The sequence below is a fragment of the Grampus griseus genome, assembly GCF_964374135.1.
Source record: "Grampus griseus genome assembly, chromosome: 10".
Classification (NCBI taxonomy): Eukaryota; Metazoa; Chordata; class Mammalia; order Artiodactyla; family Delphinidae; genus Grampus; species Grampus griseus.
In genome coordinates this window covers 7,712,026-7,731,593 of record NC_139004.1, presented here as the reverse complement: position 1 = coordinate 7,731,593, position 19,568 = coordinate 7,712,026, and the positions used below count along the sequence as shown (strand labels likewise).

Here is a 19,568-nt window from a genome sequence, read left to right as displayed (position 1 = left end):
GGCTGCTGGCTTCAGATAATCGTCTCTTCGTGGCACTTTTACCCTATCTGCCTTTTCTGAGTACAAACAACTTTTAGAAAAGAGTGATTCTAGGGACTCCCCTGTTGGCACAGGTTAAGAATCTGCCTGCCAATGCAGGGGACACGGGTTCGAGCCCTTGTTCAGGAAGATCCTACATGCTGCGGAGCAACTAAGCCCGTGCACCACAACTACTGAGCCTGCGCTCTAGAGCCCGTGCTCCACAACAAGAGAAGCCACCGCAATGAGAAGCCTGTGCACTGCAACGAAGAGTGGCCCCCATTCACCTCAACTAGAGAAAGCCCATGTTAAGCAACGAAGGCCCAACACAGCCAAAAATAAATAAATAAATTTATTTTTTTAAAAAAAGAGCGATTCTATACACTGAATTGAGGATGGGGGCAGAACACTAGATTAGAAATAGGATGATCTGAATTTGTGCCCATACTTTGCCAATTACTAGCCAATCAATAAACCCAATAAACATTTAGAGAAGGTATATATCCTACTGGGAGATTAGGTTACAAAGCCAGTATGTACAGGGAAGACAGCATACAGTCAAAATTCCTCTGGAGAAATCCTTTGGCAATATGTCGTGTTAAGATGACACAGAGTCTCTCCCTAATTCCAATGCTGACAATTTTCCTTTTAATCTTGGCCCAGATGGTGGTTTCTTCTTACGAGCACCAGATGAAGAAGTGAATTTGAGCTGAGGGACCATGTCATGAGATGCACACTGTATCTTTAAGATTCGTGAGCATGGGAACCAAGACCCATCATGGGAATGCAGAATCCGCCTCATGCTTACTGTGGACCCCAGACTCATTGGGTGGAACGGAGGGTGGTGGAGGAATGGCCGTTTAGACTTACATGCACTGTGAGTGTGCATGTGTGTACGTGTGTGTGTATGTGAGAGAGAGAGAGAGAGAGAGAGAGAGAGAGAAAACAGTTGCGTTTGTGCAAGAGGAATGACACCAAGGAGCCAGGGCTCCATTGCTCGTGTGCCAGGCGTTGTGCTAGGAATGAGGAAGACGAAATTAGCAGGTGCTGCTGCCATCCCTGCAGGTCAGTCTAGAAGGTCACTAGGAGCACAAACACAGCATTGCAGACTAACTGGAGTACAGTGTGATACAGGGGGATGGAGTCCACAGCAGCAAGAATGAGGAAAGGCTCTTTAGAGAATATGACTCTAAGCCGAATCTTCAAAGAAATGCACGTGCCAGTCAGAGGAGGGAGAGGGAGGAAGAGCGTTCTAGAGCATTCTGGAGGGGAGCTGGCATGAGTCGAGGCTGAAAGTGGCACATTTGAGACCCACGAGTTGTCCGGTACAGCTGGTGTGCGGTATGGGATGGGGGGCGGAGCACAGGGCGAGAAGGTGCTGCAGAGGTCAAGGGGCCACACTGCAGTGAGCTCCCTTCCAGCAAAGGGGCTAGGACGTGAGGCTGTATGTGACGGGGATGCGCAGGAGGTTTCTAAGAAGGAAAGAGACGTAATCATGAGACCGACGCGCATTTTTATCGAGCTCATTCTGTCACTGGGGAGGATGGACTAAAGCAGGCTGAGAATGGAGTCAGGGAAAGTGGTTAGAAAGAAATCAGGCTACTGTAGGAGAGAGAGGAAGAGAGAGAGGGATGGCGGCACCAGCCATGGAAAGGAGGCCAAAAGCCAGATCCCATTCACTAACCGTTTACCCGGTACCTGGCAGGAGCTGAGCCCTTGCACACATCCCCTTGCGTCTTCGGCCCACAACCCTATGAATCGGGTGCCGCCAGGTCAAGGCATCCCCGCGACCGTCACACGAGGGCCTCACCCACGTCACGCCAGGTCCAGCCCTCACCCCCGCCCCCTTGGCTGCTTTTCTGGCTCCTGAACACATGGAGCCCTTGCTCACCTCAGGGCCTTTGCAACCTCTCATCCCTCTGCCTGGGACCTCCTTCTTGTTCCGATGGCTTGTTCTCATTTTGGAGGTGCGGTTCATGTGCTACTTCCACTAAGAAGTAGGTCCCTTCCTGCGTCAGCCTGCTGGTCTCCTTCATAGCACTTAGAATCTCTAATTATCTTATCTGTCTACTTTTTACTGCCTGTCTCCTCCTTCTAGAATACTCCATGAGAGTAGGGGCCTTATTTGTCTTATTCACTATTATATACTTATTCACTATTATTTCTCAGTACCCAGCACAGTATCTAAGGGCTCAATAAATATTTACTGGGGGAGGGGGAGGGATAAATTAGGAGTTTGAGATTAACATAGACACACGACTATATATAAAATAGATAACCAACAAGGACCTACTGTATAGCCCAGGGAACTATACTCAATATTTTGTAATGACATATAAGGGAAAATAATCTGAAAAAGAATATAGAGATATATATTCATATATATATATATACATATATATGTATATATATATATGAATCATTGTAAATCAACTATATTTCAATAAAAAATAAAATAAAATAAATTTATTGAATGAATATCCATTTTACAGATGAAGAAAATAATAACAGTAAGAACAATAAAAACTAACACTCAAAATATGGGCTGGGCACGGGTCAAACTCATCTAAACCTCACAGATTTGATGTAAATATCATTATTTCTCCCATTTTATAGATGAAGAAACGGAGGCTCCCACATTTAGGTAACTTGTCCACAGTCACAAAGCTTACAAATGGCAGAGCAGAGATTCAAATTCAGACAGTCTGGCTCCAGGTTCGAGCTTTCAACATCTACGCTACACTGCTACTCTAAGACTGGGCTTTCCAGTCGTCGGGTCACAAGGCTGGCGATGGAGGAGCTAGGATTCCAACCTGGTCCTCTCGACTCTGGAAACCAAGCTCCAGGGCTGGAAGGATGGGGGTGGTGAGAACTGAGGAGAGAGAAGCCGGCCGGCAGGTCTAAGCTAACAGAGGGCGGTGTTGATTGAGGGGCACACAAAGGCGAGCCTGGGTTGAGTTCTGAGCGTGTAGCATCCCAGGTGCCCGCTGCACTCTCTCCTTTACTGTGCTTCCGGCTTTGGGAGCAGGACACGTCACTCAGCCCCTCTGATCCCATCCTCACACTTGTAAAATGTGAATTTAGATACCGACCCAACAGGATTCTTGCAACGATTAAACTGAGATAACGCAGACCCATGGGCAGATGTTCGTAAACATTACTCTCCTGATCTTTTCTGTACCTTCGGCTCGCACGGAAAAGCCAATGTTTTCAGGAAAATGGGCTAAGTATCCAGATGACATAAGGAACAAGAGAGAAAATTCCTGGGTGGGTCCAATGATATAATCATTCCCCAAGCTTAATGAGACTTAGAATTAGCTAAGTTTCATCTTCTGAACACTTGCTGTTATTGCAATAATCAAATGAAGAATTCATAAAACTAGGTTCAATTTAATCTAAGCTTACCACATAAATCTCACCTCTGCTTCCCCCTATTTCCCCCTAGATGTTTATTTTCATTCTTTTTTTTTTCTTTCTTTCTTTTTTGGCTGTGCTGCACAGCTTGTGGGATCTCAGTTCTCTGAACAGGGATCGAACCTGGGCCTCGGCAGTGAAAGTGCTGAGTCCTAACCACTGGATGGCCAGGGAATTCCCTCTTTTCATTCTTATTTCTTGCTAGGTATATGCAATATTTGTCTTTGGACAAGCCACTTATTTTAATCTTAAATTTCTCATCTGCAAAATGGGAACAACAGTCCTCCCCTTAATAGAATTCTTGTAAGAATTAAAGGAGATAATGTGTTAGAAATTCCTTTGCAAACTAAGTACTATCCAAATATAATAATTATTATTAAAAAGAAATATAAAGGTACATTTGTATAAAATTATCACATTTATATTAATAATTATTTATTGATATACTTATTATTTATATATATAAATAAAATATAATTTTATTTAAAATGTTTTTATGACAGACTTCCCCGGTGGTGCAGTGGTTAAGAGTCCGCCTGCTAATGCAGGGGACACGGGTTTGATCCCTGGTCCAGGAAGATCCCACATGCCGCGGAGCAACTAAGCCCGTGTGCCACAACTACTGAGCCGTGCACTACAACTACTGAAGCCCGCGCACCTAGAGCCCATGCTCTGCTACAAGAGAAGCCACTGCAATGAGAGGCCTGTGCACCACAACAAAGAGTAGCCCCCGCTCGCCGCAACTAGAGAAAGCCCGCGTGCAGCAACGAAGACCCAACACAGCCAAAAATAAATAAATTTATTTTAAAGAATAAATAAATAAATTTAAAAAAATAAATAAAATGTTTTTATGAGGGAAGAGAAGTATGCTTATTGAGATCATGCCTTTTCCACAATGGTAATTTAATTAGTCTTCTCCAAGTTATAATTGCCCAAGTGCTGAAAACTGTATACCTCATTACATCTTGTCCTTCTAATCGAGGTGGAGATGCTCACTGAAACCCCCCTGCCTGCAGGACCCGGAACCACCTTGCAGTGGGCGTGTGCTTTTGTCTGGCAGGCATCACGGGCGAAGAACCATCCTTCACCATAGCCTGCCCTGAACTTTTAGCTCGAGGGTGAAAAAGTGACCCAAGAGAAGCTGGTCAGCATTCTTCCTGCCCCTGGTTTGTTTAGGGATAGGGATTTGGACCGAGCAGGACCAATCTGACGACTTCCCTGAGCTGTTGCTGGAACTATGAGGAAAGAAAAGCTTTCTTTTCTCTCGGGAGTGCCGGCTGTGAGAAGCAAGCAGCTGGAGCTGCTTCTGAGCCTCTCTGACACCATGTGGGGAGGAGCAAACTGAATAAAGTCAACCCAGTGACAGGCAGGCAGACAGACAGATAGAGTGACCAGTTCAGACCAAACTGGGACTTCCCTGGCTTCAGCATGGAAGGTCCCATGCCCAAGACGCCCCTCAGACCTGGGCACACAGGGACGGTTGGTCACTTCACAGAGACAAAGAGTCCCGCACATACCGTTCCAAGCCTTGATCTAGCTTTACTCGGAGGCCCTCCTCGGGCACCTCAATTCTATGACTCAGTAAGTTCTGGGGTCTGTTTAAGCAACTTTGAGTTGTGTTTCTGTCACATGCAACTCAAAGAGTCATAACACATGCCCAAAGAATGTCCACATATAAGGCACAAAGTTAAAAAAGCAAAAGAAATCAAAGTAGGAAACAAGCTATTTTTAGCATTGAAACATGAAGAAATGTGATCATGTGGTCCTTTCTGAAGTTGAGGTAATTTATTTGACAAAGGGGCTCCGGAAAAAAAAAAAAAAAAAGAGAAGTATACAAAATGGAAAAAAGAAGAGGCAAATGAAAACATTCTTATGGAACAAAAACCTCATGGCATGAGAAAGGTCAGAGAAACACATGAGCAAAAATCCAAAAGAACAAGCTTAGGCAGAGAGGGGAAAAACGTAGCTGAAGTCAAAGCATGGAGCAGTTTTGCCTTTTCTTTAGAGACAGACCCACCGTAAAGTGGGACAAGAAGACAAGTGAGCCACGGAAGTGGACTGTAAAAAAACTGGACCAGCAGAGGCTTCTGCAGATCCTCAACAATTCCACAAGACTTAAAGCAAAACATCTCAATGGTCTCTGGCACTCCGCCCTGGGGCAGGTAGGCCAAAGCAAATGCTACGGGAATAATAATATGGGAGCTTTTCTTAAGGTGACATACAGCAGTGATTACAAAGACTGGAGAAGTTGGAAAACCTCAGCGTGCACCAGAATCCGTACAGTGTGCATATGACAGAGCCGCATGCTAACCCTAACCCTAACCCTCAAGCGCTATAGGATGAGTGAGAGAAATTTGCGCTCCAGAAGGGTTTCCTTTGAGAATATGGCCAGAAGGGAGAAATCTAGACAACCCATCTGTACACAGCCACACAGGATTGAATGATAACCACTCTTTCTGGCCTCCCCTGAAGAAGGATGTGAGACTGGGGCCCCCAAGGGACATGGCCCGGCACCATTTCTATATCTAATGCAGTTTGGAAAAAACTTAAGTGTTGAAAACCAAGAGAGAAGTCATTTTCTCAATAGAAAGACAACATAAAAAAAAAAAAAGTGTGAAGATATGTGATTTAGTCTTACCTCTATGAGTATATTTTCTATTGAGTCTCTATTTATTTATTTATTTGCTGTGCAGCAAGGCATGTGGGATCTCACTTCCCCAATCAGGGATCAAACCCACACCTCCTGCAGTGGAGGCACGGAGTCCGATCCACTGGACCGCCAAGGAATTCCCAAGTCTCACTGATTTTAAACTATTCTCATTTTGTTGTCTGATATCACCTAGTAACAGGGTACCAATCAGGTTCTTGGTCTTGGTCCTCTTGTGGGTGTTTCCGGGAGCCTGATATGACTGTGCAGGGTCTTTCTAACACAAACACTTTAATTTAGGATGTTTAGGATAAAAACAGAAAGGAACTTTGAGGGAGGCAAGGAACTGCACTATCTGAACTCGCACATTTGCAAAAATGTTTACGCTGTATTTACCGAAGGACTTTTCCCCTTAACACATGACACTGAAAACAGAAGATGTGATATGGTAAAAGGTTGTCTGGTAATAAAGAACCAGATTCACGCACCAAATCCTAAATCACAAAGAGCGCTCAAGTGGAAAACCACTGGAGGGACTGGAGCATGTGACTGAATTCTGCATCGCCTTTGAAGATGGGGAGGTCCATCCCTGGGGCTAGAGCATGTGATGGCTTGTTTTCTTTAAATCACTTGTAATTCAGGAAGGGCCCACCTACAAGCAGAATATCTTCCTGCTTGCTCCCTGAACCAGGATGCCATCTGGACTGTAACAGAGGAAGGAGGCAAGACCCTAGGAAATGTCACGTTATCCTGAAAAACATCCCTTGAAGAATCAGACCACTGAGGTTCTCTCAGCGGAGCTCTCATCTCCGATTTCCTACAGGGGTAATGAAAGGCATTTGCCAAGGCTAAGGGGCAACAAGATTGATGGAGTCTAGACTCACCTCTATGAGTATACTTTCTATTGAGTCTCACTTTACTTATTTATAAATAAAGGCATTTTGGCCTTTCTACAAATTCTCAACAGCTGCCTGCTAGGTGTTTATGTGGTTCTGGGTACTGTGTCCTCTGCAAAGAAAGGCATATGTAGGAACGAAGAGGATCTTGGCTCCTGGGGCCCTTAGTTTGTAGCTGGGGAGACTGGAGATTCCAAGAGGCTATTTATATGGGGTCATACTGTCGCTAAGAGAGGGTAGAAGCCAGCGAGTCACCCCACAAACCTACAGCAAAAATGGTCTTGTCTCCTGCCTCACTACTTCACCAGGGCTGGAAAGGAGAAGGGGGTAAGGAAAAAAAAATGGGGGGTTAGAGATTATTTTTCCTCGATTTTGTTAAATTGATTTGACATTGATAAGACTGACCATCCTTCTGCAAACCAAACAGACATTTAACACTAACACAAACCCATGTTTTTCTCTTTTTAAGAAACGACAATTCAGGCTTTTGTGAAGTTACGAACTGCCTTCATTTTAGTACGACATCTATGGAACCACGAGGCTAGTGTCAAATCTTCATAAATCCTAAGGGAATAGTGAAAATAGAAAGGGAATAAATATTTAAATATGAAAATCTGCCTCTAATTACCTAGTGCTCACCAATTAGATGCCAATGATGGAAACAACAGATAAAAGGTGAAAAGATGGCCATAGGAAGAGGGAGGTCAAGAAAGAGAGCTTGCACAGTGCGAGAGCAAGCCCTGTTCACCAGGCCAGTCACCCTGGGATTCAGAGACCAAACACGGTATTTTCCAGAGAACGCTGCCATGTTTATCGCCCAGCAGGCCCCACCCTGCAGCCTGAGAGCACCTACCAGTGTTTCCAACTTGGCAACCCCCCAAAAACCAGAACAATGATTGCTTTTCTCCTGCTATAATAATGCTGTCGAGTTCATCAGAGATCCATTGTGTACTTTTCATTGAATCCAAAGCACGCTGTTTCCTTCAGACGAAACCCTATCATGTTTTATATAGTTTTAAAAATAATTGATCTGGCCCGTTAGTACAGATAGAACTGTTTTGATGAGAAAGGAAGGAGCTTCTCCTGGAATCTCATTATTTATCTGAAGTTAAAATACATATATTTTTAAAACTTTACACCTGTGGTACAGTACATGCATGAGTCTAAGTATTTCTCCGCTCACGGGGTCTTAGGGAGACAGCTGTGATGCCATAGTAAAGTCTCATGCTTTGCCACTCATTCATTCATTCATTTTTATGGAGCATGTGCTATGTGTTCTACGCATGGAGGATACAGCAGTTAACAAGATAGAAAATGACCCAACTTCACGGAGCTAATACAGAGGAGGCCAAGAACAAATCCTCGCAAGTAAGTAGATAGGATATTCCAGATGATAATAAACTCTTTGAAGGAAAAAGGTGGGGTGGTCAGCTCAGCTTCTCTGAGCTGATGACCTCTGGCTGATAAGAGGGAGCCTGTGAAGGTCTGGGGGTAGGCAGGGGAGTGGCCAAGGCAATGGCCCTGGTGTTACAGCAAGTCTGACAAATTTGGGGGAAAGAAAGAACACCAGTGGGGATGGAGAACCATAATACCGATTGTGGCTAAAGATTTAATAAGATGATGAATGCAAAAGAACACGCTGAACTGCAAAGCAATACCACTAAAAGGTATTATCTGGCTTGGTTAGAATACTGTATTCTAAAGAACATCATTCTTTAGATGTTTAGAGTTTATAAAGGATGCAGGTGAAAACTATATATTTCAGTTTTCATCTTCTACTTCTAATAAAAAGGAGCTGGCTCTCAAAAAGCCCTTTCAAGTATGGCACGTTGCCTTCACGTGAAATAGGAAATCCCACATACCTGGAATCCTATTAAGCGTCACCCAGAAATGTTCATCCGGGCTGAAGGTGTCTTTGGACCACTGGAGCAAGTCAAGAGCCCGTGGGTCATGGAGAACAAAGTTGGTAAACTCTCTTGACAGGGCAACGTAGGCAGAACCGAAGTAAATGGTGAGATTGTGGGGAGGAGGCGGTTTCAGTGCTGTAGTTCTTATCACATAGGAAAGCTCTTTGCCCAGGTGCTCTCGGTGGACATATTTAGTCCGTCCAATTGCGTGAGCTGGAGGCAGCACCCCTGGGGTGATGTTTTTCCCTTTAAATCCTTTCAGATACTGAACTATCTCCCTGTTGGTTTTCAGGGGGAAATCTTGCCCACAGGTGTTGATGGCGTACTTCCACGGAACCTCCAAGGCTGCAAGATCCTTGATGCAGTGCAGGTCAGCCTGGAGCCTGGAGATCCCACCATAGACCACGGGTTCCATCTTGGAAGCCAGAAAAGCATTCGGGAAGCAGCTCAGTAACTGCTCCACTGCATCTTTAAATTCAACTGTCGCTTTCTCATCCACGTGAACACAGTAGATATTCTGAGGCATGTAAATAGCTCTGAAGAGCCTTGCAAAGGTGTCGAAATTGTGATGGATGACCATGATATACGCCAAAGGAAATTCAGCTTCTTCTTTAGATAACGGCGCCGTGATGTAGTGGCTTTGAGCCAGGTATTCCTTGCAAGAAGACGTCTCATAGATCATGAGTTTGTTTCTCCAGAGGAAAGGTGTTTTGCCACTGATAAAGGATATGCAAACTTGACTCAGCATCAAAGTGTCCGAGTTATTTAGCCTCTGGAAGCCTTGCTCGCCCCCAAAATTGAACACATAGAACACGATAAAAATGATTACACAAGAGACAGAAACTATAAAGAGGTAACGCATCAATGAAGGCATGCCTCCAAGAGGAGATTTCAAAGACAAAAATCTAAGTCCTCTCCCAAACTTACTTTTTTCTCTGAGTTCTTATTTTGGTGCATACTCCAGTAATTCGTGCCCTGAAGGAGACACTGTGAATTCATCCGGTTTCATCCCGGGAATCCAGCGGCTGGCGCACTCCCCATGCTGATAGAGCTACTGATCCCGCCTCGTTCTCTGCCTTTCAAACCGCCTTTGTCTACATCCCGGTAGCAGGTTGCTTAAGCCCAGCCTTTTTTCCTCCCTCTGCCTCCCAGCTCCCAAAGTCTGGCTGTTTCACTAAAACTGTGGTTTTAGTCTCCTTTTCCCCTGCAGATTTAGTTTCTCAGATCTCTTTTGCTTCATTTCAGAAGGTTTTCCCCGCCCCCCTTGTTACTGTCATTCAGAGAATTAATACAGTAAGAACGAAAGTTGAAACGATGCGTTCTGGCAGACGTGCCGTTTCCTGCTACTCATCCGACAAGCTGCGGCACTCCCCGCCCCCGGCACTCCCCCCCCACCCCCCACCCCCTTGTTGCTCATGGCGATGAGCCACAGCCTGGTCCCTCGACTCTTCGAGCACACTCCACGGGGTATAATGTTGCCTCCGTTCTCAAATATGCCGCTTTAGTGAAAACATGACTGAAGTGACGAGAATGAAAATTTTTAAAAAAAACCTCATCCACCGGGCTCTTTTGTAATGCTTTCTAGCCCCGCCCTACTCTTTTTCTTTTTCTTTTTTTGGCCCTACCGCGAGGCATGCGGGATCCTAGTTCCCGGACCGAGGATTGAACCCGAAGCCCCTGCAGTGGAAGCGCGGAGTCTTAAGCACTGGACCGCCAGGGAAGTCCCCGGCACTCTCTTTTCTAAAACAAGAGCTTACCGGGGTTCCAGTCCTAGGGGATCTGAAAGTGCAAGGCTCTGGGACCTGTGACTTTGCGATTACGTCGTGACAGCCCCTCTCCTCCCACCGTGGTGCTTATCATAAGGGCTGAAACGGAGCAGGACCCCGTGGGGTCCTCCCTGGTACAAATTCTTTCCGTGCCCCCCCCCTTTTCTTGTTTGTAGGAAATAGGTTTCTTTCAGGCTCCTGGACGTTCCCTGAGCTCCAAAGGGCAGGTTCAAACAGTTGCTAATCAGGGAAGGGAGGGGATGCAGAAACAAGGGAGGAACCGCCTAGAAACAATACTGCAGGCTTGGGGCAGGGTCCTGGTTCTTCCTCAAGGGATACACACAACAATATCTTTGAGTTCTTCTGCAGGAACTAAGGCCTCCACCCAGGTGGAGGATGGTAACTTCAGGCTGAGGGCAAGATCCCTGGAGCACCGCCCTGCTACCTCGCCACCAGCCAATCAGAACAAAGTCACAAGCCCTGTAGCCCTCACCCCAAATTTTGCCCATTAAATACTCCCCCCAAAACCGTCGGGGTTTTAGAAAACGAGCCACCCATCCTCTTTGTATTGGCATCTTTACAATAAATGCTGCACTTTCTTTCACCACAACCCGGTGTCATTAGATTGGCCTTACTGCCCGCCAGCGAGCGGGCCCTGAGTCTGATTTGGTAACAGGATGTTGGGGTCCAATGAACAAATGCCAAGCTACATCCCCTGATTTAGATGAGACCTTAAAACTTCACCGGAAAGCACTCGAATCCTGGCACAAATGATGTTCGGATAAGGGCACCTAGAGCGCATTCAGGTTTTCACTACCCAGAGAACATCATCTAATACTCAGAGAAGTGCTTTATACCTGCCAGGTTAAGCCTGTCAGATCACCTAGGAAACGAATGTTGTTTGCCCCTATTTGTAAATAGCAGAGTTTTGGCTGAAGAACATGAAGCTCTTTAACTTACAAGGTTCTCATCTTCAACCTTTTATTTTTCCAACCAGCTTTTTTTTAATACAGATCAACATATTTTACTTATGATGGCTTCTAACATACCCATACAACTACTTCATGCCTTCCCATTTCACCTTCCCTTTGAGGTGAACGTAACCCCTCCGAGCCTCCATCCTGTAGCAGTAACTCACTGTCGGAGACTGAACACCCCCCCCCACCCCTCACCCCCCGCATGAAGAAAAAATGTCCTTTAATGCCCTTTCTCTCCTCCTTTTGGAAAAGTCTCTACCCTGCTATTCATGAAATTAATAGAACAATATGCTTATTCCTTGTTTTCAGCAGAGGTAGGAAAACCAGCGCTAAGCCCCCTTGATTCAAGGCTCGCTGCACTTCTGCTGAATGACTCATCACCTCCTGAACCACGGTAGGTTTTCATTCTAGCTTTTATTACTCCTATTTTTCATTATTCCAGCTAGTACATTATTTTTCTCTCTCCCTTACTAAATTCTCCTCAGTCTCTAAGACCCATCACAAATAAACTCTACACAGAACCCACCTTTGGCTTTTTATGCAAAGTGGAAAAAAGTAAACGGAGCCCTTATCTGGACAGAGCAGATCAATCTAATTCTTAGTGTTCCCATGGAGCACAGCAAAGAGAATGACTCTGAAAATATGATAATGAATGATGATGGTAAATGATACGAAAATGAATGATAATGGAAAATTCAATCCCAACCTTCCTTTTTTTCCCAAATAATACCTTTAAATATCAGGTTATAGTCTATCCTATTTCAACACAACAGAGAGTAATTTCAGTATCTAGTTTGGCAAAGATTTTTTGGCTTAGAGTGAATATTAAAATATTTTAAATATTTGCAGTTTGACAAAGTGTTCAGATACATGACAATGAGGCCAACAGAGTCTGTTTACATTATTATTTCCAACTGGCCAACAACAAGGGGTTCAGATTTATACAGGCTTAGGCACTGACATTAATAATGTTACTATATTGAGAAATACAGACATTAGCCAGATTAGGAACTTTCATCCTATTTGTTTGGTATTCAATCCGTTATTTAAAACAGCACTGTTCGAGTGTTGAAAATGTGGCTCTTTTTCCTGTCTGCCCTTTTGGCTGTCCTTGGGTATTGAAAAACGCCTACAGGAGAACTTTTTTAAAAACCACTTGTAAGAGGGGAAGGCCGTTACCTGTTCCAGTTCCTTCCTAATAGGCCACGTGACCTGCTTTTCCAGCACAGACACGAGGCATGTTTTTGCTGCTGAGACTGAACAGCTCAGCCTTCCCTACCTGCTCGTGACTGCAGGCCAGCACAAGACTGACGCACCTTTGGCTCACTTTGGAAGCAGTTACTCCCGAACTAGACGATTAATCAGGCTAGACATGTTTACCCTCTCCGGGCCGCCTTAAAAGCTTGCTCTTTCTTCCATTCAGAAGTCTTTATTGTTTTTTACATCATTTAATAATTTTTCCGGGAAACCTCCTACACTGATGGTGGGAATGTTAATTGGTGCAGCCACTGTGGAGAAGAGTATGCAAGTTTCTTAAAAAACTAAAAATAGAGTTACCATATGATCTGTAACCCCACTCTTGGGCAGATATCTGGAAAAGACAAAACGTCTCATTTGAAAAGGTACATGTACCCCAGTGTTCATAGCAGCACTATTTACAACAGCCAAGACATACATGGAAGCAACCTAAGTGTCCATTGACAGATGAATGGATAAAGAAGATGTGGTAACACACACACACACACACACACACACACACACACACACACACAGGAATATTACTATGCCACAAAAAATGAAATAATACCATTTGCAGCAATGTGGATGGACCTAGAGATTATCGTACTAAGTGAAGTAAGTCAAAGACATATATCATATGATATCACTTATATGTGAAAGCTAAAGAAAAAAGGATACAAATGAACTTATTTACAAAACAGAAATAGACTCACAGACAAAGAAAACAAACTTATGGTTACCAAAGGCAAAAGGAGGGGGGAGGGATAAATTAGGAGTTTGGGAATTAACATATACACACTAATATACAGATAATCAACAAGGACCTACTGTACAGCACAGGGAACTATATTCAATATCTTGTAATAATCTATAATGGAAAAGAGTCTGAAAAAGAATAGATAAATATATGTTTATGTATAACTGAATCACTTTGCTGTACACATGAAACATTGTAAATCAACTATACTGCAACTTAAAAAAAAAGAATTTTTCCAATTATGATGCTATCTAGGGCACAGCTCCAAAATGAAGAGCGTATTCTTTTTGTGAAATACTGGAAGACTCAGAATCTCAGTGAAATAAAGAAATAATCAAAGGGGGAAAGGCAAGCCTCAGCACCCCTAGGCTTTCTGTGGCAAGGGGCAAGGTACACTCGCCTGACTCTGGAAGGCCTACAGAAGGATGAGTTGAGGGAGAGGCACGTGAAGTCCGCTGCCTGCCAGGCTAAGTCACACCCTTGAGGAAGGCGGCAGCTGGTCGTAAGGAAAATGTCATAAAAGACCTTGCATGTTGTGCTGAAAACCTTGGACTTCACCTTGTTGCCAAAGGAGCACCGCCTAAGATGTTAGGTCGAGGAGTTCCCGGGCAACAAGTGCCAACTGGAGGAGGAACAAGACCAAAATAAATCATGGTGGAAAGTACACATCAGCCGGTAAACGCATAAGGCACATGTCAACGATAAGAACAGTAGCAGTATTACTACTGACCAGATTGATTGACCAGATAGATTAAATGACATTAAAAAAAACAACTTTTAATCAAATTTCTGGAGGAAACCATGCAAGATGTGCTTTGTCTTGTGTGTCATTAACGCCCACGATTACTAACAGGGCATGGTGCAAAAACGAGTAAGTAAAGCCTCTTAAACTAGGAGGTAAATGTGCTAGTTATGCCTCAGTTAACTACATGTCCTAGAAATAGTTCGAAGGCTCTTACAGTCGAGGCTTTAGTCCTGTAGATATTCACAGGACTTCAGATACTGCATTGAGTTTTTTCTTAAATAAAGAAATAAAGATAGGGGAAAGATTTAAAGTCCCAAGGTCACTAAGGAATTAATGGACTGGGAATTAGTAGAAAGTCTACTTTGTATTATTATTTTTCCACTCCTTCAAACTAGTAGTGAGAAATACGTATGTTGCCTTATTTATGTCATTTATTTATTTTTAAATGTGTTGAATGAATGAATGAATGGAGTCCACATCCCCCATGGTTCCAGGTGCTCATGGATAAATGTTCTTTTAACTGGAATTGGGAACAGAGCAACGGGTATCTTTTTTTCTGACAAACAAAAACTCTGACCAGACTGATTAAATGACATTAAAAAAAACACAACTTTTCAGCAAATTTCTGGAGGAACCCATGCAAGACGTGCTTTGTCTCGTGTGTCATTAACGCCCACGATTAACTAACAGGGCATATGGTGCAAAAACCAGGAAGCCTGGGCTCTGGTCACTTTTCTACCTTTAGCCGATTATGTGCTCTTAGGCCCCTACTCGCTTCCTCTTTATAAAGGATGTTCTCCCTGGTCCCTTGCAGCTTTTTAAAATGAGCTACAATTCAGTCTGTTGTAAGGTGAATCGCTAAGCAGCAGTGATGGAATCCAGGCAGTATGAGGTATGGCCCCTATCCTGTAGGAGCGTATACCTTCACTAGGATTCAAAATACATACAGCTGAAAAGATAACCAACAAAACAGGAAAGACTATGGCTCAGTTCCAAACAAGAGGATGTCCACCAAATGTGACAGGAACTCGGAGAGGAGAAACAGTTCCCTTGGAGGCAGGGTGGTTAGAAAGGGCTTACGGTGGTGAGACACAGACACCGAGAAGGCATTCCAGTTGGAGAAATTACGAGTGTGCAAGAACACAAAAACAAGAAAGCCCAATGTGGAGAAACTTCCCAGGGAGGCTGTAAATCTAGAACTTCTCTGACGTGGCAGCAGATAAAAACCTTCCAATCGGTGAACTACAGCCTCAAAGTACCAGGCATGTTTAGAGGGTGAGAGTAAAAGGACTTCTGCCCCCTGTCCCTCCCACAGCTCACCAGCTGAGCCAGGGCCTGGCACACGGTGCGTTCAACGCTCGGGAATGGGTCCAGAATCATCTGGGCATTTGAAAGTGCAGTTTTCAGCTGTGGAAGAAGGAATGTTGAAACCCGTGTTTGCCCACTTTTAATTTATATGTTAGAACAGCATAGGCTAGGAGAGCCATCCATGATTTTTTTCTTTTTTCTTTTTGGCCACACCATGCAGCATGTGGGGATCTTAGTTCCCTGACCAGAGACTGAACCCGTGCCCCTGCAGTGGAAGCGCAGAGTCCTAACCACTGGACCGCCGGGGAAGTCCCCATGATTTTTTTCTTTCAAGCCGATTTCTAGCTATCTGGAGGTGTGATTTTACGGTACAAATAGTGCTTTTTTCTCTCTTCCCCCTAGCACACGCCTGTACAAAGACCTAACTATACATGTACCACATCAGCACTGAATTCTATTCATAATTCCTCACGCATCTTTCCTTGGTTTAATTGCATGTACTAATGCAAACTTCATTATACCTTCATAATTGTTCTGGGACTTGTTTTTCCATTCTCAATTAATTGCTATCCTGGAGTTGAGAAAGAAACTGAGGAAACACAGGCTTGAGCAAAAGCTAGATTTATCATGTTAAAATAGTGAAAAGGGCACCAAAAGGACTGGGTCTGATGAAGTTTTTGTTGGCGTGGCATGGAGAGGCAAAGTTGTATCGGCAGAAGAGGTTAGTAACTGAGGTGAGATGGTATCATTTCTTGGTCTCACTGCCGGCTGCTCTTTGGAAGGTCATTTCTGTGTGGTTTGCATTGTTACTGAAGCAGGTCAGATGACTCAGGGATTCCTTCCTTAATTATAAAATATAGGATTTATTTTTTTATTATTATTTTTTATATTTATTTATTTATTCGGTTGCACTGGGTCTTAGTTGCGGCACGCATGTGGGATCGAACCTGGGCGCCCTGCATTGGGAGCGCGGAGTCTTATCCACTTCGCCACCGAAGAAGTCCCTATAGGGATTTCTTTTTTTCCCCTGGAACTAAGAGTATTTCACAAGAAAGTAAAGAAGGGTGATAATCTAATCCACTTTGGACAACCGGTTAAGTTATTCTGTTCTGGGTGGCTAGATGGTTTTTAAATGAAGCCTTTTATTTATTTGTCTATATCTATCTATCTATCTATCTATCTATCTATCTACCTACCTACCTATCAGTGATGATTATGACGCTAAAGAGAAGAAGAAGATATTTCCGAAGCACATCTTTCACTAAAACAACAATTCTCCCATAATTGAGGAGTCCTCCAAGGGGGTTCACTGGGGAAAATCCACCTTCTCCTGGGACCCAATCATTTTATTTTCTATCCCGTTCATCTAATTAGCAACAGGAGAAGTTGCTGTCTAGATTACGGATGCAAAGCATGATTTCAAATTCTCATCTCAGAGCGGGTAAGAAGTTTAACACACAGAATTTTCAAGGCCTAGGTGGCAGGTCCAGGAGGCGGTGGTACTAGATCATATCATGGTAGTGTGAGCTGAAGTGATCTACATCTGATTTTGATGGAGCAAAGGTGTCATGGAAACAGTTCCTGCATGCTAAAGGATGCTAAGCAAATATTTGCAAAAGACAGTCTACACAAATCCCCAGAGGCAAATGTCAAAGCCGGTGCAGGTAGGAGGCAACCTTTTAGTAGCAGAAATGTAGCCATTAGTACTATGAACAGCCTGAAACTGGGGGGCTTAGAAAATGAACAATCAATCATCCCACAAAAGTCACAGCCAATTAACATTTCAGGATGAAACTTACCACTGAATTTACCTGTGGAAATTAATTACTTAACCTTGGAAGAACTGACTCATTGTTTCAGCAAAACACTTGTTTCCAAAAGCCAAACTGGTGTGCCTGTGACTTGAGGTTAAGGATAGTCTAGGTCAAAAGATTGCAAACTTCTGTTTGACATCTCATTACATGGAGGGGTTGTTAACATACAGGTTGCAGGGCCCCTGCCGCAAGACATCAGTTAGTTTTAGGTGGAATTTAATTATTTCCATTTCTAACAGTCTTGAGACGAAAAGTTTGAGAACCAACGGCTCAGATGCCAAAACTCTATGATTTTTTTTTTCCTCAATGACCCCACCTGATCTGTTTCCCTAGGACTAAACAATATATTGTAAACAAAACAAAACAACCAATATTTCAGGATAAACAATACTGTATAATTTGGAAATACTTAATAAACATGAATTCAAATGGTGGATAGGGCTTCCCTGGTGGCGCAGTGGTTGAGAGTCTGCCTGCCGATGCAGGGGACACGAGTTCGTGCCCCGGTCCGGGAGGATCCCACATGCCACGGAGCGGCTGGGCCCGTGAGCCATGACCGCTGAGTCTGCGTGTCCGGAGCCTGTGCTCCGCAGCAGGAGAGGCCACAACAGTGAGAGGCCCGCGTACCGCAAAAAAAAAAAAAAAAAAAAAAAAAAAAGATTTCCTTTGGAAAGTTAATTGGTACTTTTAGGAAGAATGGCAGAAAATGGATATACAGAAAGGTGCTAGTTGCTGTTATTTAAATGAGAGAAACCCTAGTTGCAGGTCATCCTGCCCCAAATGCATTTTCTAATTTACTGTATACACTGTGCACACCTGTGCATAACCCCAGTCTTTCACAAAATATAGATTAGGACTATTTACCGACAAACAGTGATGTTTTGAGTATCTAGTGTGCCATAAGCTGAAATGGAGGAGGGTGCAGGAGAAGGATACAAACTTTTTTAAAAAGAGAAAGAAAGAGAAAAAGTCAGAAAATACCGTATATCGGTGCAGACACACACATGCATGCGCTCCTGGTGGAAGCGTGAATTGGGACCACTCTGGAAAACTGGCAGTATCTACTCAGGCTGTGCACAGACATATCCTCTCCCCCAGTAATTCCATCCCCAGGTATTTGCATTTGCGTACATGTTTATCAAAGGACGCATAGCTCAACATTCACTGCAGCCGTGTTCATAACAGACCCAAATGCCCACCAATGGTTGTTATACAGCAGGGTTTCTCTACCTTAGCACTACTGGCATTTTGAGCTGAATACGCCTTGTTTGGGGGGGCCGTCCGGTGCACCGTAGGATGTTTAGAAGCATCCCTGGCCTCTACTTACTAGATGCAGTAGCACCCCTTGCCCCCTCTCCCCAAGTTGTGACAACCAGTAATGTCTCCAGATATCGCCATTTGTTCCCTGGGGGGCAAAATCATCCCCCATCCCCAACCACACACACCTCCTTCTCTCTGCACAGCAACGAGAATGAATCAGTAGAACTGCCTGCAACAACCAAAAAAGGAATCTCACAAACATAACACTGAGCAAAAAAAGGCAGAGAGAAAAAGGACATGCTGTATATTTCCATTTCTATAAAGGACAAAAACAGGTAAAAGTATCTATGCTGTCAGACATCAGGGTAGTGACTGGGATGCTGGTTATTTCTGTGTCTTGATGCTGGTTGCATGGGTGTGTCTAGTTTGTGAAACTGCATCATTCTGAACCCTAATGATATGTGCACTTTCTATGTTATATAATCTCACCAGAAATGAATGAATGAATGAATAAATAATGAGTCAGAGTCCTTCTCCCAGAAATATTCTTCCAGCGGAGTCTCCCAGGTGAATGGGGATCAGGTGTCTTTCTGGGAATAACTAGTATTTATGGTTATCACTTCTTTTTTTTTTTTTTGCGGTACGCGGGCCTCTCACTGCTGTGGCCTCTCTCGTTGCGGAGCACAGGCTCCGGACGCGCAGGCTCAGCGGCCATGGCTCACGGGCCCAGCCACTCCACGGCATGTGGGATCTTCCCGGACTGGGGCACAAACCCGTGTCCCCTGCATCGGCAGGCGGACTCTCAACCACTGCGCCACCA

The 19,568-nt window shown here is 44.1% G+C and overlaps 1 protein-coding gene across 2 annotated transcripts in view; it reads right to left on the bottom strand.

The window, feature by feature from the left end:
- The window catches only part of LOC309828804 (N-acetyllactosaminide beta-1,6-N-acetylglucosaminyl-transferase), a gene marked incomplete at its 5' end in the record, with an annotated part of 76,574 nt that overhangs the window by 44,944 nt on the left and 12,062 nt on the right, over nt 1–19,568 (bottom strand). Inside the window, one exon of one of the 2 annotated variants that reach the window (XM_082664363.1) lies at nt 8,838–9,931. The exons of the other annotated variant lie outside the window; for it this stretch is intronic. Within the exon in view, the coding sequence (XP_082520489.1) occupies nt 8,838–9,756 (919 nt within the window). Of the gene's footprint in view, nt 1–8,837; nt 9,932–19,568 lie in introns of those variants that run through there. 2 annotated transcript variants of the gene reach the window in all.